This window comes from Haematobia irritans, chromosome 3 (assembly GCF_050003625.1).
Source record: "Haematobia irritans isolate KBUSLIRL chromosome 3, ASM5000362v1, whole genome shotgun sequence".
NCBI lineage: Eukaryota > Metazoa > Arthropoda > Insecta > Diptera > Muscidae > Haematobia > Haematobia irritans.
This window is the reverse complement of record NC_134399.1, coordinates 220500116-220522564: the sequence shown is the minus strand read 5'-3', so window position 1 is coordinate 220522564 and position 22449 is coordinate 220500116. Positions and strand designations below refer to the sequence as shown.

Below are 22449 nucleotides of genomic sequence, written 5' to 3'. Positions count from 1 at the left end.
TAGCACCTATATTACCTGTTTAGTTTCATAATTCGTTATGATTGTAAATATATAAATAAATAAATAAAATTTTGAGCACAATATTGTTTGGGTGGATTTTTTTTAAGCATATAATATTTTTGGGTGCAAAATGCTTCCAAACATATTATATGTTCACATAATAACATATTGTTTTTTGGAAGACAACATTATTGAATTTGGATGCAAAAATACAAAATGTTTGGAACTTAGACTACCCAAACATATATTGTTTAGACTAATATGCTTTCAAACATATTATATATTGGAAGAGATCAAACATATAAATGTTTGGGCAATACCCAAAAATGTATATGCTTGAAGCAAAATATGTTTGGGAGTATATGTTATAGAAGCGATTTTTTGTGAGCGTGTAGTTGCTTTTAAGGAAAATTTATCAGCGGAAAAAGAACACTTTGTTCTAATAATATTTCCTGGCAACACTAACTGCGTTCCTTAGCTACGTCCAGGAACATGCATTCGTATTTGGGGTGGTTTAGGTTCTGATATTGTAGCCATGGTAACCATTAAAAGAATTTCTTCCTGCTAATTACAGGATAACATTTGGAATTTATTCAATAAAATTTAGTTGAAAAATAATGACACTATTTTTCGATACCAAAGTAGAATTTTTAGATGCAGATGCAGTGGGTACGATAGGGTCATGGCATTCCCGTGAGCCTATATTTGCGGTAGCTTCCTATAGCCAGGAACGAGGTGGCTCAGTAACAGTATTTACAGATACGGTAACTTGAAAACCATTCGTATTTTAATTTTAACATATCTTATCGATTTCGTTGTTTGTTTCAGGGAGAACCTCAGGGAGATGTTACTTACCCAATGCATCCAACATCTCAATGCACAGCCATGGCCTGGCATCCGGAACGTATTTTATTAGTAAGCTGTTGGGAAAATGGCGATATTCATGTATGGTTTAATGGTCATCGGGAATTCGCCTCTGTCAGTGGCCCACACAAGGCCGCTATAATTTTGGTGGAATTCAGTGAACAAGGTGGGCGAATGGTCACTGCCGATACTATGGGTCTGTTGACCGGTTGGCGATGTGATGGACAATACCAATTTCTCACAATGTTCTCACATGATTTGCGTGATGTTCTGTCGCTTATAACATTCAGACGTACGATTTGCAGTGAGTTGCGTGAAGAGATGGTAAATTTGGCAAAAGCTGCTGTCGCAGGAGATGAAAACGCCCTGGACACACTAACCAATTGGAGGCCACGCACTGCTGTACGCACTGCAACGCATAACGATATAAAGGATAACTATTGTTTTTTTGTATGTACACAAATTGGTCATATGTATTATATAAACCAAGGTGGTACCTGCACCGAAGTCTTGGCCAATAATACAATTTCAATTACTCAAATGTTGTGGCATCCTAAAAAGTGAGTATGTAATAATTGAAGGCCGATATGGGCCTCTAACGATCCATAACACATACAGTGAGCGTCAAAATAAGCTGTACAAAGGATTTATTTTAATTAGGAGTTTTGGAGTGTTGGGTTATTCATTTTTATACCCTAAACCACATAGTGGTCAGGGTATAATTAGAGGTGTGTACGTGCCACGAAATTGTCGTGACTCACGAAAATTTTCGTGATTCACGCGTAAGTCGTAAGTCTCGCTGACGGCAACGGCGTGAGTGTGATTAACCAACCAAATGCCGTGCGTGATCGTGAGTCACGAAAATAATATCTTCGTAAGTGTGCGTGAGTAACGAATTTCGGAAAAACACGCTCACGAAAATAATCCCGCTTTCGAACATACAATGCTTACGAGTTGAATTCATTTATAATTTTAGTGACATCCTTGGTGTTAAGAGTTTTATAACGCTCTCGATTTTAATCATACTCATGTTTTCAGTCAGGTTCTATAGGTAAATTACTTATAAAATTATTCGTGAGTCACGACATTTAAAAGTGCGTGAGTACACATTTTCTTTTCGTGCGTGAGCGTGAGACCTACTAAAAAATATCGTCCGTGAGTGTGCGTGAATAAGATTTCTCCGTCGTGAGTGACCAAAATATTACTCACGTGCAGAGTGTGTCTATCAGAAATATTGATTTTAGACCCCATAAAATATATAAAGATCGACCCAGAATCACCTCCTGAGTCGATCTAGCGCTTGGTGTCCGTCCGTCAGTCTGTCCATGTATTTGTTGTTCACAGGATTTCGGTCGCAATTATAACCACTTTTTGATGAAATTTGGTACAGGGTGCTTTTTGGACACAAGAACGACCGCTATTGAATTTGGAAGAAATCGGATCAAATTTAGATATGGGTCCCATATATATGTATATTTACTAACCGATCGTCGTCAAATTTGGCACCAAATACCATTTTTCATCACACTTCAAGTCTGCAAAATTTCATCAAAATCGGTTCAGATTTAGATATAGCTCCCATATATATGTATCGCTCGATTTTCCCAAAATTGGCCATAGAAACCTTGTTTATTATGTGATCTTACTCAAACTTGGCTTACTCTAATCTTTTGTAGTACTAAAATATGGGCTAAACATCATCGAAATCGGTTCAGATTTAGATATAGCTCCCATATTATATGTATCGCCCGATTTTGCCAAGTTTGGCCGTAAAACCCTTATTTATCAACCGATCAAACTCAAATTTGCCTAAATGTAATCTTCTATAGCACTAACTGTATGTGCAAAATGTCATTGAACTCGGTTCAGATATAGATATAGCTCCCATATTTGATCGTAAAACCCTTATTTATCAACCGATCGTACTCAAAGTTGGATGAATGTAATATTCTATAGCACTTACTGTATGTGCAAAATTTCATTGAAATCGGTTCAAATTTAGATATACCTCCCATGTACATATATCGCTCGATTTTGCTAAATTTGGCCATAAAACCCTTATTTATTAACCGATCTTACTCAAAGTTGGTTAGATCCAACTTTGAGTAAGATGCGCAAAATTTCAACGAAATCGATTCAGATTTAGATATAGATGAGCGATTTCCTCTTTTTTAATAATTAACTCAATATTAGTGGCATACTAACTCTGTAAGCGAATTTCCCTATAATACTAACTGAATGCGCAAAATTTCATCGAAATCGGTTCAGATTTAGATATAGATATAGATGAGCGATTTCCTCTTTTTTAATAATGGACTCAATATTAGTACAATAATAGTACTACAATATTAGACTTTCTACATTACTTACTTGTTCATTTTTAAGTTTAAGTAAATACTTAAATGCTGTATATTTAAACCAGAGCTTCCCAACCCAATTTGCTATTTTGAAGAAGAGGGAATTTTGTTTGTCTAAAATTTTGTTCCGGAGAAAAATATTTTTCTTTGTGGGCAATATCGATCTCTAGGGAATATATTTATTGCATAAAATGCAAACAATCAATAATATCGTCCTAACGAAAACATTTCTTATGGGAAACAAAAATTTAACTACACATAAAGAAAAAATACCTTCCTCCGGAAAGAAATTTCCTTTTCCTAAAAAAAGAAAAAACATATTTAATAGCAAAATAACCCGAATTTATAAACAGGCGATTTAACGATTGTCTTTATTCTGGTTTAAATGATTTTAATGAAAATTTCTTATGGACAAAATATAGAAAAATAAAGTTTATCTGAAATTTCATTTCTAACAAATATATTTTGTATTATCTTAAGGGACGCCGTAATATGCTTAACCGAGGATATGTCTGTCATATTATATTTGGTGGAATCAACTGGAATATTGACAGAATTAGATCGTGTTAAATTGAGCTGCAAAATTACGGGGAAAAAAGGTGCTATAACATGGGTTGGCTCCACATTGGCTATAATAACTGGTAAGTGTGAGTAAAATATTACTCACGTACACACCTCTACTATGGATATCGAAATTTTCCGCTAGAGGTGGATACCGAGTCTATCGTATGTTTTTTGTATTTTAGGTGATTTATCAGTACGCATATGGGATATTGAGAAGAGTGATAACTATTTACTAAAGATGGATTTACCAAGTGCAAACTCTACATCAGTTTTGGAATATCAGTCATCCGTCTCAAATTTCTTAAGCCAAGATAGTACTGAAAATAGCTCTTTGGTTAATCATTTGAGTGGCACAGGACGTCACTTGAAAAACTCAAACTCTCAAAACTCCAATGAATATTTCACTTGTATTACCTATATTGGAGACAACCAGACCCTGTGTGCTGGAACCAATTTAGGTAACTTGTATACATGGAAGCGGAATATTGGATACAAAGCTTCTGCTCCGGAAGATATGTGGAAACTGACAAACATTTCCTATGTAAGGGGTTCAATAAAACAATGCCTGTGGGGTTTCAATGAGCTATCGAAACCATGTCTCCTGGTCAATTGTGTTTCCAATATCTATGTTATGAAGGTAATTTATTTTTCGGGCATTTTTGTTAAACCTCATTTTTATTGTAGTTTAATTTCAGGAACAACCACTCATTTCTAATCACACGCGTGACGTATGGGCCGTTCAGCAAAGTGCCCGAACTATTTTCGTCGAACATATTAACCATAGAAGCTATACCATTCATGCTGATTTCAATGTTACATCCATAGCCTTGGACTCTAACAATATTGCTTTGAGTAATGGTCGTAGTATTGCAACATATGTTATCGAAAAAGATGTAGAACGTGTTGCAGATATTGGAAACTCTATTGAATCACCCTCAAGTGATAGTGTTAAAAGTGAAAAACCAGTTGATGAACTTAGAGTGAAATTTCTACAGAGCTTCAATACTGAATGCCTGGGTTTGGGTTTGCGACATCAAAATATCTTCTGTCTAACAACCATTGATGTTACGATTTTTTCGATCGGTGGGGTAGTTTTGCATAAGATCATATCGAGCAGTACAGAAGGGAAAATTATAGGCATGGATGTGACCGGCTCATATCTATCGATATTTACCATGAATGGTTATATTCGATGTTATGATGTTTCGCGACATGATCCCAAAATGTTATTTCCTGCAAAATCTGCATATGATTTATTTGAAGATTTCGGGGAGTTAATATTGGTGAAATGTAACACAGGAGGAACACATTTATCTTTGGTAATTGCGAATCGAAGTTTCTTGCCCACACCCATATTATACTGTTGGGATTTTGAAAAGAATCACTTAATGGAATTCGACTTACGCGAGAATGAAACATCTGGACAAGATTCATGTATACCAGTATCATTGTGGTGGGATGTTGATGAATCTCGATTACTGGCATTGGAAGTTAAATCAAAGATGGAACAACCTGATAATGGCAAGCCAATAACACCATCAAATCGTAATAAGCTCAATGAAGGGCATTTAATTGAAACACATGTGTTGGTGTTTTTTTATTCGGAAAATAACAAGCTGATTGTTTTGGAAAAGAGATTACTGGCTGCGGGCGAAAAACTTCTTAACATTTGTATTCCAAATGTAGTAAGTATTTATTTATGCCTAGATAGATAGAGATAAGGCAACAAAACGTATAGATTTATTAAGAAAGAATTTTTAAAATTTTAATTTTAAGACAGAAGAAGGTTAAACAATTTTATTTACTGAGTCATTGTATATATTGCCAAATGTCAATATATACAAGCCTAACTATACACATTTTAGTCCGGTGAGAGACATTTCCATAGTTTTCCTCTATCGCACCTCGGGTTGATTAACTATCTACAGGCAACAAATACAATTGTCCTCACTATCTTAAATTCTCCAAACTATCACACCTAATACAACAGAAGAACAAAGGTAAAACCTAAGACAAAGGTAAGACCTAATAACAAGCCACATAGCTGGAAAAATATGCGCTACATCTACGAGTCATCAGCGTATTTATCACCATCGCTATTCCAAATGAAATGACACGCCAAATGAGCACAGATATCACTCAAAGTTGCTTCAGAACTCAATGCCTTCGATCCAGTGAAGATATCACATTTGAAACTATACGCAGACATTAAGCTAAATCTTAATCAGCTTCTAAATAACATATTATAGATATATTCTCACTGGACATTAAAATGAAATTCGGAATAGAAAATCAGGGAAAAATATATCCATGCAGAAAACTTCAAAACCGCACCCAGAGAAGGAATATGATCACCTCAAACATGTTCTAAGAGCAAAATGTTATTTTTGGGTGGTGACCATGTAACATGGTTTTCGCAACCATGTTATTTTCTCGGAAATCATGTATCTGATTTTGGCAAGCAGGTTATATTTGACGAGAAAATAACATTTTAGTGACAAACATGGTCACCATACAAAAATATCATTTTGCTCTTGAAACATGTTTGAGGTGATCATATTCCTTCTCTGCGTGCGCGGAGGGTCAATACCTAACTAGTCTTTTACAAGACGAACATTATATGTATTTAAGTATTAAATAGCTGTTAACAAAAAACACGAAATAACAACCGAATTCGGAAACAGACTACGCTCAATAAGCAAGTCCAAGCTCAAGGGATGAAGCTTAATAAAAGCTGTATACACTTACGTGATTCCATGAGCATAGCTCAATTATAACAACTTTGGGCTTCACAGCAGCCATGCAAGCCATATAAAGTCATCATCTAAGGAGACCCTAATCTAAGGATATAAAACTGTCCTAATGGCCTACTAAAGGGTGGTTAAAATTTCAAGGGCCGATGTTGATTTTGAATAAAACAAACTATTTAGGAAATTATTGCAATTTTATTTTATTATTAACAAACTATTTAGGAAATTATTGCAATTTTATTTTATTATGATATATTGGTATTACTCAATTATGTATGGAACAAAATATCGGTCAAATGGGCGCCGCGACCTCGGTGCACACCTTCATCCGATGGTCCAAATTTTCGATGACGCTGAGGCATAATGGAGGTTCTATGCCATTAATGTGCCGAATTATCTCATCCTTTAGCTCTTATCGACGTACACCTTTAGTTTCAAATAACCCCAAAGAAAAAAGTCCAACGGTGTCAAATAACATGATCTTGGCGGCCAATTGACATCGCCATTACGTGAGATAACACGGCCATTGAATTTGTTGCGCAAAAGAGCCATTGTTTCGTTAGCTGTGTGGCAAGTGGCACCGTCCTGCTGAAACCACATTTCGTCCACATCCATATCTTCCAATTCGGGCCATAAAAAGTTCGTTATCATCTCACGATAGCGAACACCATTCACAGTAACTGCCTGACCGGCCTCATTTTGGAAAATATACGGCCCGATGATGACGCCAGCCCATAAACAGCACCAAACAGTCACTGTGGGTGCATTGGTTTTTCGACAATCACTCTTGGATTCTCATTCGCCCAAATGCGACAATTCTGTTTATTGACGAATCCACTGAGGTGAAAATGTGCCTCATCACTGAAGATGATTTTCTTCGAAAATTGATCATCCACTCTTGCCATTTCTTGTAACCATTTAACACGTTGTTGGATTGTGTATCTCTCCATGGTTCAAATTGAGTAAGTCTGAAAAAAACTTGGCGTTTAGGTGTGGTTCACATTCAATATCGGCCCTCACAATTTAACCACCCTTTACAAGTCCAGCCATAGCAATATCGAAGCCAAAATCAAATTGGTTGGCATCAATTCAAAAACAATTCACCGAATAACAATAGTAACAGGTTGGCTGATAAGTCTGACACCGGTCTGACACATAGATGGCGTCGCTAGTATTAAATGCATATTATTTTTATATAGTACCAACCTTCAAATGATTCGTGTCACAATTTGACGTCTGTAAGTCAATTAGTTTGTGAGATAGAGCGTCTTTTGTGAAGCAACTTTTGTTATTGTGAAAAAAATGGAAAAAAAGGAATTTCGTGTTTTGATAAAATACTGTTTTCTGAAGGGAAAAAATACGGTGGAAGCAAAAACTTGGCTTGATAATGAGTTTCCGGACTCTGCCCCAGGGAAATCAACAATAATTGATTGGTATGCAAAATTCAAGCGTGGTGAAATGAGCACGGAGGACGGTGAACTCAGTGGAAGGTGGTTACCGACGAAAACATCAAAAAAATACACAAAATGATTTTGAATGACCGTAAAATGAAGTTGATCGAGATAGCAGAGGCCTTAAAGATATCAAAGGAACGTGTTGGTCATATCATTCATCAATATTTGGATATGCCGAAGCTCTGTGCAAAATGGGTGCCGCGCGAGCTCACATTTGACCAAAAACAACAACGTGCTGATGATTCTGAGCGGTGTTTGCAGCTTTTAACTCGTAATACAACCGAGTTTTTCCGTCGATATGTGAACATGGCTCCATCACTACACTCCTGAGTCCAATCGACAGTCGGCTGAGTGGACAGCGACCGGTGAACCGTCTCCGAAGCGTGGAAAGACTCAAAAGTCCGCTGGCAAAGTAATGGCCCCTATTTATTAGGGTGCGCATGGAATAATTTTTATCGATTATCTTGAGAAGGGAAAAACCATCAACAGTGACTATTATATGGCGTTATTGAAGCGTTTGAAGGTCGAAATCGCGGCAAAACGGCCCCATATGAAGAAGAAAAAAGTGTTGTTCCACCAAGACAACGCACCGTGCCACAAGTCATTGAGAACGAGTCATGAATTGGGTTTCGAATTGCTTCCCCGCCCACAGTATTCTCCAGATCTGGCCCCCAGCGACTTTTTCTTGTTCTCAGACCTCAAAAGGATGCTCGCAGGGAAAAAATTTGGTTGCAATGAAGAGGTGATCGCCGTAATTGAGGCCTATTTTGAGGAAGGAGTACTACCAAAATGGTATCAAAAAATTGGAAGGTCGTTATAATCGTTGTATCGCTCTTGAAGGGAACTATGTTGAATAATAAAAACGAATTTTGACAAAAAAAATGTGTTATTCTTTGTTAGACCGGGGACTTATCAGCCAACCTGTTAAATCTCCATCATGATCTCGTACGTAACTCACAACTCTCAGAAAATAGAAAAACAGAATGCCCGAATGGCAACGACCAAGACTACAAATGAAAATATAGGGGAACAGGAATGAACCAGCAAATCACATACAAGGTAAAAGAATCAAGATCAAACTAAAGCACACACTTCGCGTTCACACCAGATTCGAATCTCCGGATCAAAAAATAAAACAAATTAGGGATACATACGCCTAAAACTACCAAAGTATACCAAAAGGCCATGAACCTATATACAATTCTGCCAAAGATGACTCCAAAACAGATTTTTTCATACGAACGAAAAGAGTTTCCAAAACCTACCAGTCAAACAAACACAAACCACCCCAAATATCTTAGTGAGCACAGATGAAATAGAATATTTCTGGAAGTCGAATAGAATAAAGAAGATAAACACAACCAACCCAATAAGCTGACTAAACCCTAAACTTGTCGAAGAGCCAAAAGGCTGTTGAAAGGGAAATAAAGGGATATAAAGAACAATCGAAAAAGACATTTCATTCGATCCTCCAGACGATTGGAAGTCTTAACTATTCACAAAATGGACCACAAATTAATACGATTTATTGAGCATCTAATTAAACATGAAAAACCATGCAGAAAATAACCCCATTAGCCCAAATTCCAAACTTCTTTAAGGAAGATATCTAAACTTTATACAGCAACCTCACGTGGACCTAGGAAATACTACAAAATTGGCTAAAGTACAGTAATAAGTAGGCAGAGACAGAAGGACTTGTAATAGTAATACAGAATGGAGTAATTGAAAACAAACGCTAGAGAAAGTATATTCTGAAGGATGACACACTTGCCGACAACAAATTCCGTATATGTGGAGGAATACCAAAAACCATACCGCATCTAAATAACAGTTTCATCTCTCTTCACATACATTACACAAATAGACACAAAATGATCAACATCTAAAGGGTGGTTAAAATTTCAAGAGCCGATGTTGATTTTGAATAAAATTATTTAGGAAATTATTGTAATTTTATTTTATTATGATATATTGGTATTACTCAATTATGTATGGAACAAAATATCGGCCAAATGGGCGCCGCGACCTCGGTGGCACACCTTCATCCGATGGTCCAAACTTTCGATGACGCTGAGGCATAATAGAGGTTCTATGCCGTTAATGTGCCGAATTATCTCATCCTTTTGCTCTTGAATTGTTGCTGGCTTATCGACGTACACCTTTTCTTTCAAATAACCCCAAAGAAAAAACTCCAACAGTGTCAAATCACATGATCTTGGCGGCCAATTGACATCGCCAATACGTGAGATAACACAGCCATTGAATTTGTTGCGCAAAAGAGCCATTGTTTCGTTAGCTGTGTGGCAAGTGGCACCGTCCTGCAGAAACCACATATCGTCCACATCCATATCTTCCAATTCGGGCCATAAAAAGTTCGTTATCATCTCACGATAGCGAACACCATTCACAGTAACTGCCGGACCGGCCTCATTTTGGAAAAAAATACGGCCCGATGATGCCGCCAGCCCATAAACCGCACCAAACAGTCACTCTTTGTGGGTGCATTGGTTTTTCGACAATCACTGTTGGATTCTCATTCGACAAATGCGGCAATTCTGTTTATTGACGAATCCACTGAGGTGAAAATGTTCCTCATCACTGAAGATGATTTTCTTCGAAAATTGATCATCCACTGTTGCCATTTCTTGGAGCCATTTAACACGTTGTTAGATTGTGTATCTCGCCATGGTTCAAATTGAGTAAGTCTGAAATAGAGAAATGTCATATAAAATTCGGAAAAAAACTTGGCGTTTAGGTGTGGTTCACATTCAATATCGGCCCTTACAATTTAACCACCCTTAATATTAGTGAAGAATCCTTCAGACGTAATGATACTAGATAGAAAAGATATGATAATAATCGAGAAGAGAAATAGAAACATAATATATTAGAATTTGCGGAACCGTTTTGACAATAATCTCACAGAAACACAATGAAACGAAGTACCAGCCTTGGGCCCAGTACCGAGTACCAAGAGCTTTGGAATACTTATTTACCGTCCCAGGACGGTTTCGGTTACCATACACTAGATATTCATAAGTACTACCATGTGGAAACTAAATTTGTTGTTTATTTCTACCAAATCACTTTGTTTGCTCACATCTCGTCCACGCTTATAATTTAGCTCTTGGTAATGCTGAGGAGAAGTACTTTCCCAATAGGACATGCTAATTACACAGTCTTGCCTTGTATTTATTAGGTGTAAACAGTCGATAACAACTCATTACAGAATTTAGTATGTATGTATATGGTATATAAGAATATCGTTGGAGATACATACCCTGCCAACATTTTTTGAATTTGGGGACTCTTTTGAGAATCCCCACTACGTCGAAAACAATCATATACGACATCAAAAACTCGTCGGAAAAGCGCCGTCACTATTGAGAAGTTGTACCACGCCAAGTTACTACAAAAATGTTTCGCATGAGTGCAATTATTAGGTGCCTTTATAGATCAATTTAGAACGACGCCAATAAGGGACCCTCCAAACAATCAGAAAAATTGCATTTTAAGATAGTTGTAAAAGAATCATTGTGGTCGAGTAAAACACGTTTGTTTAGATATTTATTAATTTGATTAAACATTTACAAATTCTTAAAAATATAACATTTATAAATACCACTATCACATTACATTTAACATAATTTTTGGCATTAATGATGATGTTGAGTTACAAGTAGCGAGTTACATGTTGCTGCGTCTATCAACCAGTGTTTTTATTCCATGGAGGCAGCGTGTCTGTAAAATATCTGAAAAACAATCACTTTATTCCATTTGGAAAATCACCAAATTGTTCACCAATATACCTTTCACAATTTTAAGCGTATAAACTATGTTTTCAGAACTTTATTTTCGTTTTTATTTAATTAAAATATAACAAGCTGGTTGCGCTTGGCGTTTCACAAAAAAATGGCTTTTTTAACAGTAGGGATGGCAAATTACTTGCATGTACTTTTTGATGTACCTTTTCATGATGGTTGAAGTGACATTTACGAGTCTGTGGTAACGATGAGGTTGAAATGGAACTTTGAAATGCTGGCAGGGTAGCGGTCTTAATTAAAATATGGATAAATGTATATTCCAACTGAGTGCAACCTGTGGTCATCGGTGCGTGTATTCCAGCTATAGCTCCGAATATTCAAATAATAATAATAATCAAACATAATCATAATATGAATACTATAAGATGTGATTTAAATCTTTACAGGTAACTCTTGACATAAATTTGGTAAAACAAACACCTTTAAGGGATTTTAGCGATTTGCAAGATACCGATACATCTACACGCAAAATGGTTTTAAACTTTAGTATGCATGTTGCCGAGGGTAACATGGATCTTGCGTATCGCAGTATTAGATCGATACAATCAAAAGCTGTTTGGTCCAATTTAGCTAAAATGTGTATTACCACACAACGTCTGGATGTTGCAAAAGTATGCTTGGGTCATTTAGGAAAGGCACGCTCTGTCCGTGCTGTGCGACAAGCCTTAGAAGATGACGATCTCGAGGTAGAAGCTAAAACTGCAATTTTGGCCATCGAACTTAATATGCCCGAGAAGGTATTTTTAATGTAACAATAAACTCGTTGGAACTCTAAATAATGAATTGTTTATCATTTTATTGCTAAAGGCACAGGAGCTATTTGAGAAATGCGGTAGATACGATTTACTTAATAAACATTTGCGTTCTCTGGGAAAAATTGAAGATGCATTTGCAATAGCTGAGACTCACGATCGAATACACTTAAAAAATACCTACTATCAAAAGGCCCAAGAATTAGTAGAAAAAGGCGATATAACAGGGGCATTGGAATGCTATGAAAAAACCCAAAATCCTGTCCAAAATATTACTCGGTTGCTTCTGGAGAATCCCACAGCAATGAAGGTAGATTTTAACCCCTTTTATTTATGGTGCTTATTAATTCAAAGAATATATTTCAGCGCTATATGCAAAATACCAATGATCCAAAAATGCTAAAATGGTGGGGTCAATATGTTGAAAGCTCTGGAGATATGGATGGCGCACTGGCCATATATCAGAAAGCGGAAGATTGGTATTCCCAGGTGAGAAAATGTACACTCAACGCTAAATATGCTGAAATAGCAAAAAAGTTGCTGAAAATCGAGAGAAGTCATTGTTTACCCAAAAAGAAAACTTTTTCGGGTATTTTTAAACCAGTGTTGCGAGTTACAGGTGTTTCATGGCTGTTTCATTTGTCTGTCTTCCTTAAAGTTGCTTAAAGATCCAACCAAATGAAGGTGAGAACGTTCCTTAAGCTACAGTTCCTCAGATCGGTAGGAGTCTGGAAGATAAAGGAGCCCAGTATCTTATTTCTTCTAAAGGATCATTGACACAGGCCTATTCTTACCATCTTTAAGAGCAATTCTTACCACATTAAATGATTCAATTCTTGTCAATTCATCGCCATCAGAATTTCGTAACTCGTACCGATTTTTTTCGTTCCAGATCAACTTGCTTTGTTCGCAACCTTCCGAAGAGACCAAACATTAATCGGGTTAATTTAGGAAAACACCGGAGGAAAACGTCCACAAGGACATTATTCGTTCCACGATCACCCTCCTTAGCCAGCACCTCTGTCACTTCATTCCCATTATTCCACAGTACTGAGGTATCCAGCACAGAGATACATTATGCTGTTCAGTGAAAACCCTAAGCTCTCTACGACAGCGGCTGACTACCTTATGCCCAAGGCCTTTATACATGCTTGACTCTTGGCGAAGAAGCTGATATCGCTTGTGATCTCATCAGCAGCGACTCAGAAGCATTTGAGATTGTAGAAATTTCTACCTGAAAGATACTCCCTCCGCTACCTAACGTTTAATACTCCCTTATCCTAGTTCACTGCCGCTATCAGTTCCTCCGTCCATTTTAGGTCCATCTGTATAAATATTCAGAGATCCGAAAAGTATCCCCTTTTACTAAATATGTTCACTCGCCATATAGTTCGAACCTCTATAACGCTCGGCGAAAAATTCTGCAAACAGTGCTCTCCATTGTATCTAAGCTTTTAAGTCTTATGAATGTAACCCCTGCGGTTTCCTTTATATGCAAATCGAGGGGGCCAAATATCCTGCTGATTTCAAGAGACTCAACGTTGTCCCTTGAAATTCAGGAGCTTTGTATCCAATGATCTTTCTTCTTCTAGTGAAGAGTTCCAGGTCTGATTACTGTAAAGTCTCACTCAACACATCTGAGATCGTATCCAGGAATTTTCTCGATACCAATACTGAAAGATACTGTAAAGTCTCATTCAACACATCTGAGATCGTATCCAGAAATTTTCTCGATACCAATACTACGATGTCATACGCGCACGCCACTACCTTGATGTCTTTGCTACTCAGCCCAATTAAAACCTCGATTACTATCAATAGCCACAGCAAGGGTGATATTACACAGCCTTGTGACAACCCCCGTGTGGTCTTATGGCGTTTGCCTGTTGAATCTCTGTGTTCCTATGAAGTGGCATTACCTAATCGCTTTTAAAAATTGTTAATATATGTTCCAAATATTCCCAAAATAAATTGTTTATTATTTACAGACCTTTTAAAACTTTAACGCACACAATGATTGTAATAAATTAAATGTTTGCTGCTTTTTACAACCCTGTTATTTTCATTAGAGGTGCGTACCAGCTTACGAAATTGAACGCTACCGAAAATTTCGTTAGCATAAATAGCAATGCATTTCTTATGGGAATGAAATTTTTAGCTAGAGGTGCATACCGGCCTTTATAATAAAATCTTCCACACCATTCACCTCTAATGCCAGTACTACCCAATTACAGGCGCCTTCAATATCCAGAAAAGCTGTCAATGTGTAATCAACGTATGTCATAGATTTTTCTACATGATAGACTACTGAGTTTGGAGCAGAGCTCATAGACTTCACAAATTGATAGATGGTGGGCTTATGGGTTAGACTCATCATTCGTTGTTTCATGCACTATCTTCCCAGCTTTTGGATTGGAATTGCCTTTTTAAACGCTGGCAAGGTTTTTCTTTCATGCTCAGTTGATTTCTTACATCATCATCCCATATCCTTTCTACTCGTATAATCTTTAACAAGATACGTACGCTTATGCTTCTAACATCATTCGCTGTTTCATGCACTCTCTACTGAGTTTGGAGCAGAGCTCATAGACTTCACAAATTGATAGATGGTGGGCTTATGGGTTAGACTCATCATTCGTTGTTTCATGCACTATCTTCCCAGCTTTTGGATTGGAATTGCCTTTTTAAACGCTGGCAGGGTTTTTCTTTCATGCTCAGTTGATTTCTTACATCATCATCCCATATCCTTTCTACTCGTATAATCTTTAACAAGATACGTACGCTTATGCTTCTAACATCATTCGCTGTTTCATGCACTCTCTTCCCAGCTTTTGGATTGAAAATCACCTTAACCGAATTTGTAAACGCTGACAGGGGGTGTTCTTCCGAAATTTGTTTAAAGAAATTTTTTGAGGAGAACAAAATAGCTTCAACATTTCACTTTTACTCTTTTAGGTAAAGATTCTTTGCTACTTGGGTAAAATATCCAAAGCTGATGTCATTGCACGACAATCGGGTGACCGAGCAGCTTGTTATCATTTGGCCAGACATTACGAAAATGTTGGAAAATTTCAGGATGCCATCATGTTTTACACCCGAGCCCAAACCTTCAGTAATGCCATACGGATTTGTAAAGAAAATGATTTTCAGGACGAATTATGGTCTGTGGCTAGCTCCTCAAGAAATCGTGATAAAGCCATAGCAGCAGCATATTTCGAGGAAGTCGGTTCATTTAAACGTGCTGTTGAACTATATCATAGAGCTGGAATGCTGCACAAAGCCTTGGATATGGCCTTTGAATCGGAACAGCCTGATATTTTAGAAATAATAGCATCAGAATTGACTCCGACGTCTGATCCAGAATTAATAGATCGTTGTGCAGAATTTTTCATAGGAGTGGAGCAACATCAAAAGGCTGCCAATTTGCTGGCTAAAACCAAACAATTGAAGAAGGCTATTAAAATATGTGTTGGAAAAGGTGTACCCATAACTGAAGATCTAGCTGAAATGCTTACTCCCGCCAAGGGTGAGGTGGATGAAGAAACTCGTATTTATATATTGACGCAATTGGGAGAGTTGCTTCAACAACAAGGCGATTATCATACTGCCACAAAGAAATTCACTCAAGCGGGTGACAAAGTCAGAGGAATGAAGAGTCTTCTCAAGTCGGGAAACACGGAAAAAATAATCTTCTTTGCTAATATGGCTCGGCAGCATGATGTATACATAATGGCTGCAAATTATTTGCAAGCTCTAAATTGGCAGGATGACCCCAATATACTTAAACATATAGTAACATTCTATTCGAAAGGACAAGCTTATGATTCTTTGGCTAATTTCTATGCAATTTGTGCTCAAATTGAAATCGATGAATATCACAATTATGAAAAAGCTCTAAAAGCAATGCAGGAAGCTCTCGAATGTCTAGGAAAGCTTGGAGGTCATAGTCAACAGGCAATTGCAAATTTACAAAGGACCATGGCTGACGTTAAAAGTATTTTGGATATTCAAAATGCTTTACTGTCAGGAGATAATCAATTGGCAATATCTGGTTGTCGCAATATGTTAAGTAAGTTTGTATGGATACACCTTAGAAAAATACCAATGATTTTTGCTAGGAAAATTTGCTTCAGACATTTCAATCCATTATTCAAATGTTATCTTTAAAACCCGTTATAAGAAAATTTGTATACTCATACTCTGTGATGAAATCGGTACGCACATGTACGGATAGTTCATTATCATGCCAATAATGCAATTTTCGCTATATTCGCTTCCAAAAATATCCATTCATATCCAATGGGTAGCGAAAAATCTCCCACTATGATGAAATGTTTTTTGAAGCCGATTACTCTGTTTTCAAATTCCTTTTATAAAAACAGAACAAAACTATTTTATAATATTTTACCTTACGATGATTCAGTTTTCACTTTCAGATTTTTAGAAGACTTTAGAGTCCGATATGTACCTATAGGGGTTACTTTGTTTACATGCCAATAATGCAGTTTTATGCACATGTAGCGGAAATTTCGTTTGTGTTCCGATAACAGTGTTTTGCAATGTATTCCTTATGGCAGCAAAATGTAAACTATCGATAACAACACCTCACCGAATTTTCGTTAGCAAATATAGCAATTCATTTCTTATGGGTAACGGAAATTTTGATAGAGGTGCTTACGAGACTTTATAGGAGAAAATGTGAACAATAAATGACGATGACTCACGGAATTTGTGAGAAGTGCAGATACTATCAAATATTTTAAGGCGTTAAGTTCAAACGTTCAAAATATGATTACGAATAGTGTCAGAAAATAGCAGAAAAATTAGGTAAATGTTCCTCATTATGAATTACCCAAAATTTAACATGTATGTATCAAACGTCGTAAATAGAACATTTGATATGATGTCATCCAAATGCCCATCTTCCCCTTCTACTGATTTGTACTAAATAAGTTTGTTAAACTACTTTTGCACAGAAAAAGATATTTTTGTCTTCAATCACGAAATTAATTGATCCCATTAATTTTTAATTGAAATTTCTTCAACCACAGAAATGATAGTATCAATCACCAACATCAATTAAAAAAATAATTAATCCAATTAAAATATTTATTGATACTAAAAATTTCTGTGATTGATTTTTGTTTCAATTAAAACATTTGTTGAACCAATTAAATTTTTAATCAAAATTTTTTTAGAATTCAATCAAAATTTTAATTGGAAAAATGATGATTTTTTGTATGTATTTATATATATATTTTAATTTCAGTCAAACCAGAAATGCCACCCATTCGTCAATCAGATATCATAGCAATGCTGGTTAGGGCTCTCACATACACAAAACAATACAATGAAGCTGCAAAAGCTTTAAAGGAGTTATCTTTGAGAGACCCTGGTTGGTGTTCATCGGGAGTGCTTGAAAAATCATTGGTACAGAGAATTGCAAAAGAATGTAATTTGGATTTCGATTTGATTTGGCAACCTATGCAAAAATATTCCATTGACAATGGTGATGACAGTGATCAAGAAGAAATCCAAGAAGTTCTACGATGAAAAGATACGCTCAAAGAAATTTCTTAGTAGTCGCATCAAGACAATTTGTTAAAATAACAAAAATCAGTCATGGTGTGTTAAAGGATGGTACTAAATGAAAATGATTGGTTTTTCACAGTTGCTATTCGTTGTTTATTCATTGTAAAAAAATATAACTATTTTTTTCGTTTTTCAGTTCTGGTACAGGCCACAAATTTGCCTTTTTTTATTTGTTAACTTAATGGCCCTAAAAAACTTATCTTAAAATATAAGATAATTTAAGTAATTAAATAAAATAATTAAAGAATTATAAAAATAATGTGTTTTCAAGAAAATATATATTTCCCGAAACTAAAACGTACCTTTATAAAATATATAAAATAAATAACTAAATAAATATACCTTCAGGCAAAATGTTTGGTTAGAGAATGTGACATACTATATATGTAAGTAAATTTTGGCAGGGGACATTCCCTTTGAAAAGGTTCATCATTGTGCTTTCGATCGTCAATTACATCTTCTTGTTGCGAAAATTTCAAAAATGATCGGTCGCCATCTTATTAAAAAATATACTTTTTAATTAAAATTTATATTGTTTGCTATATAGTTTTATTATTAATTGTCCTATTATTAATTGTCTTCCTTTAATTCTATGTTCCTCGTTTCCTCATTCATTTTTCCAAAACGTTTCCGAGTTGAGATGTTTCATTGTGTTTTCGTTTCGCAAAAACTATGTTGCCTTGGTGTTACACAATTTTTTCCTCATTGTATTTTCGCCCAAATGATAGTCAGAGCCAGCGAACTGAACATCCCTACCAGCATTTCAAAGTTCCATTTCATCCTCATCGCTACCTCGTAACCCAATAAACACAGGATGAGCGTTTTTCAAATGCAACAACTTTTCAGTTTGAGGGTAAATATAATTTTCAACATAAATTCAACTTGACTTGAAATAGCTCATCTTCAATATATCTTCAAATTGTTTGCGAATTACTTCCAATTTGCCAAAATGTTGACGAAATCTTTGAAAAGGTGTTGAAGATAATATGAGAAAACTTTGCCAAAACACTACCCTAAAAATGCAACGAAAAAACCATGTGGTTTTCAATACTTATTTGTCCAACGAAGTTCGTGGTCAATTGCAAGAAATAAAAAATGGAAAATTTTAGACAAATAACCAAATAGTTTATAAAAATAGGTAAGTGAAAATAAAAAATGAAATAAAACTTTAAGGAAGTCACTAAATGTATATCTGTTTGCAGAAAACTAAAATTATGGATTCTACGTTCTTGAAAACATTAAAAAGCTGACCGATGAAAAAATGGTGGACAATTAACTGGAACTGCTTCAAATAGTTTATAATAATTGGTACGTCAATATGAAAAATTAAATCAACACTTTAGAGAAGTCACTAAAATTAATTTGCAGAAAACTAACATCTTTGGATGCTACATTCTTGCAAACATTAAGAAGCTCACCAATGAAAAATGAGTGGCTTATCGACAAGAAAAATTACTTCCAATTTGCCAAAATGTTGACGAAATCTTTGAAAAGGTGTTGAAGATAATATGAGAAAACTTTGCCAAAACACTACCCTAAAAATGCAACGAAAAAACCATGTGGTTTTCAATACTTATTTGTGCAACGAAGTTCGTGGTCAATTGCAAGAAATAAAAAATGGAAAATTTTAGACAAATAACCAAATAGTTTATAAAAATAGGTAAGTGAAAATAAAAAATGAAATAAAACTTTAAGGAAGTCACTAAATGTATATCTGTTTGCAGAAAACTAAAATTATGGATTCTACGTTCTTGAAAACATTAAAAAGCTGACCGATGAAAAAATGGTGGACAATTAACTGGAACTGCTTCAAATAGTTTATAATAATTGGTACGTCAATATGAAAAATTAAATCAACACTTTAGAGAAGTCACTAAAATTAATTTGCAGAAAACTAACATCTTTGGATGCTACATTCTTGCAAACATTAAGAAGCTCACCAATGAAAAATGAGTGGCTTATCGACAAGAAAAAGTTTCCACAACATTACAAGTGCAACCTATTAAAATTGTTAAAAATAACAAATTGTTGAAATCAACAACTTCTGGATGAAAATGTGCATCACATCGTCAGTTTAATTCATATGCTATTATCAATTTAAAATGGATATTTTGTGAATCCCTGTGCTGGAAATCAATTCTAACACGCGGTCCAGTACGTTCCTAATTTCAAATTGCCCGCATGTTAATAAATTTTAATGCTGTTTTATGACACCAACAGGAAGGAAATCGAATTATCAATGCAAAAGTGTTTACTAATAATGTTTAAGATATTTAAAGTTTTGTTGTTTTTTTTTTGTTCTTATTGTTTAATAAGATTATTATTTATCAATTGGTATTGTAGTGTATTATGTAGTGTATTATATATTTTATTTTGATGAAAATGAATAAATTATACAAAATCCATAGAATTTTGGCTTTGACTTTCAATTTGAAGTGGGTATATCATTCATACAAATTTAGGTTGAAAAGTATTTGCAACGATGTTAATTTTGAATTTGACTCGCATCGAAAATTGTTTGACAAATTATTGAGTAGCGATGCATTTCAGTTTGAGGATAACACTTGCGATATTATTGCTAATGTGTTGAATTTCACTGTTGAGGGTAATGTCTGTTTTTTGTTGAGAACGCGATTTTCTCAACAATTTCTCAACTTGAATATTACCCTAATCCTTTGAAAAAATATTTGAAAAATTGTTGAAATTTAGTATTTTTCAAACGTTTGTGTTTATTGGGAAGTGACACTGCATCAATCGCCAACTGTGATGGGGGAAGTGTATGAAAAAGTATGAAATGTACATGAAAGTATTTTGCCATCACTATTGTTACAAAAGGCATTTTATATTTTGTGAAACTCCAAGCACAACTACCTTCTTATAATTTATTTAAATAAAATCGATAATGAAGTGCTGAAAACATAGTTATTTCGCTTAAAATTGTAAAAGGTATATTGGTGAACAATTTTTGACTTTCCAATGGAATAAAGTGATTGTTTTTCAAATATTTTTCCAGACACGCTGCCTCCATTGGGAATAAAAACACTGGCTGATAGACGCTACAACATGTAACTCAACATCAATCTTTTATTAATGCATAAAAATATGTTAAATGTGATGTGATAGTCGTATAAATGTTATATTTATGAGAATTTATAAATGTTTAATAAAATTAATAATCATCTAAACAATCGTGTTTTACTTGACCACAATGATTCTTTTACAACTATCTTAAAATGCACTTTCTCTGATTGTTTCAAGGGGCTCTTATTGGCGTCTAAATGTATCCAGAAGGGCACCTAATAATTGCACTCATGCGATACTTTTTTTGTAGTAACTTGGCGTTACTACAATACTACTCAATAGTGACGGCGCTTTTCCGAGGAGTTTTGAATATCGTATACGACTGTTTTCGACGTAGTGGGGATTCTCAGAAGCGCCCCCAAATTCAAAAAACGTTGGCGGGCATCCCTGTCAACAAAATCCAGGGTTGTATAAATTTTTTTCTGAAAATACTCAAAACAAAGATTTTGCATTTATGGCCACACTGATTTTAAAACTGACGTGTTTTTGAGGAAAACATAATTTATTCGTATTAAAAGTATTCATACACACAAAACAAATTTCAGACAATTTTTCACCTTTTTTATTTGTAATAATATTTACAGCACTAAATTTTTGGTTTTATTAAAAAAAACTATATGAAGCAATGAATCCGAATTAAATGTGCTACCCTAATATACGATTTTAATCTAATGTAGAAACAATAATCGATTAAAACATTTTCACTAATCGATAATACAAAGACCGTTTTCGATTATTATTAATTTTCCGCTTGCCGTAGTGTTGTAAATTTTGATTACTTTTGACTACTCGTTACTTTTGAATTGAGTACTCGTTACAACTCGTTACTTTAAAAAAAAAATTAAAAAATACATTGTGGGCAATTTTTTTTTCTTTTTAAAATTAAAAAACGGTATAGAAAAGCAGATTACAACTTCGTATTCAATATTCGGTATTTTTTCGTCAGGGTATATCTAGATGGCATTGTGTATTACTGATGCTTGCAATTTTCAAACTTTTTAAATCCACCATTATCCACCATTGATAGTGGATACAAATATTTAGCGATCATTTTTATCGTGAGACCCAATGTTGAAATCTTCCATGGGTTTTTGAATAAGCTTGGGCCCTTCTCTGAAAACAATTGGATTGAACCAGCTGAAATCAACGACATTATTATTCATACTATTTGCATGAGACGTGATCCATGTGATTCTTTAAATTAAAGC

At 35.2% G+C, this 22449-nt stretch overlaps 1 protein-coding gene and 3 long non-coding RNA genes across 4 annotated transcripts; 3 read left to right on the top strand and 1 right to left on the bottom strand.

Annotated features, from left to right (window-relative positions):
* The first annotated feature begins 573 nt into the window (after positions 1 to 573).
* Positions 574 to 18457, top strand: rempA (intraflagellar transport protein rempA). Its single transcript, XM_075303026.1, has 10 exons — positions 574 to 764; positions 829 to 1424; positions 3702 to 3862; positions 3968 to 4422; positions 4481 to 5470; positions 12203 to 12553; positions 12624 to 12878; positions 12935 to 13057; positions 15524 to 16637; positions 17838 to 18457. Exons 1-10 carry the CDS (start codon positions 618 to 620, stop codon positions 18119 to 18121), a joined length of 4476 nt encoding a protein of 1491 aa, XP_075159141.1. The 5' UTR covers positions 574 to 617; the 3' UTR covers positions 18122 to 18457.
* LOC142232281 (uncharacterized) lies at positions 11527 to 12071 on the bottom strand. The gene is made up of 2 exons (XR_012721076.1): positions 11802 to 12071; positions 11527 to 11744 (listed from the first exon to the last, which is right to left on the bottom strand). It is a non-coding gene; the product is annotated as an uncharacterized LOC142232281 (long non-coding RNA).
* A 763-nt stretch (positions 18458 to 19220) lies between the features above and the next one.
* Positions 19221 to 19468, top strand: LOC142231875 (uncharacterized). The gene is made up of 2 exons (XR_012720951.1): positions 19221 to 19298; positions 19363 to 19468. It is a non-coding gene; the product is annotated as an uncharacterized LOC142231875 (long non-coding RNA).
* Positions 19469 to 19678: 210 nt separating this feature from the next.
* LOC142231874 (uncharacterized) lies at positions 19679 to 19990 on the top strand. The gene is made up of 2 exons (XR_012720950.1): positions 19679 to 19820; positions 19885 to 19990. It is a non-coding gene; the product is annotated as an uncharacterized LOC142231874 (long non-coding RNA).
* Positions 19991 to 22449: the final 2459 nt, after the last annotated feature.

Coding starts and splice junctions, on each gene's coding strand:
- rempA (XM_075303026.1), top strand. CDS start 618: ATGACACTATTTTTCGATACCAAAGTAGAATTTTTAGATGCAGATGCA. Junction 765..828: donor TAACAGTATTTACAGATACG/GTAACTTGAAAA, acceptor TGTTTGTTTCAG/GGAGAACCTCAGGGAGATGT. Junction 12,554..12,623: donor AACTTAATATGCCCGAGAAG/GTATTTTTAATG, acceptor TTATTGCTAAAG/GCACAGGAGCTATTTGAGAA.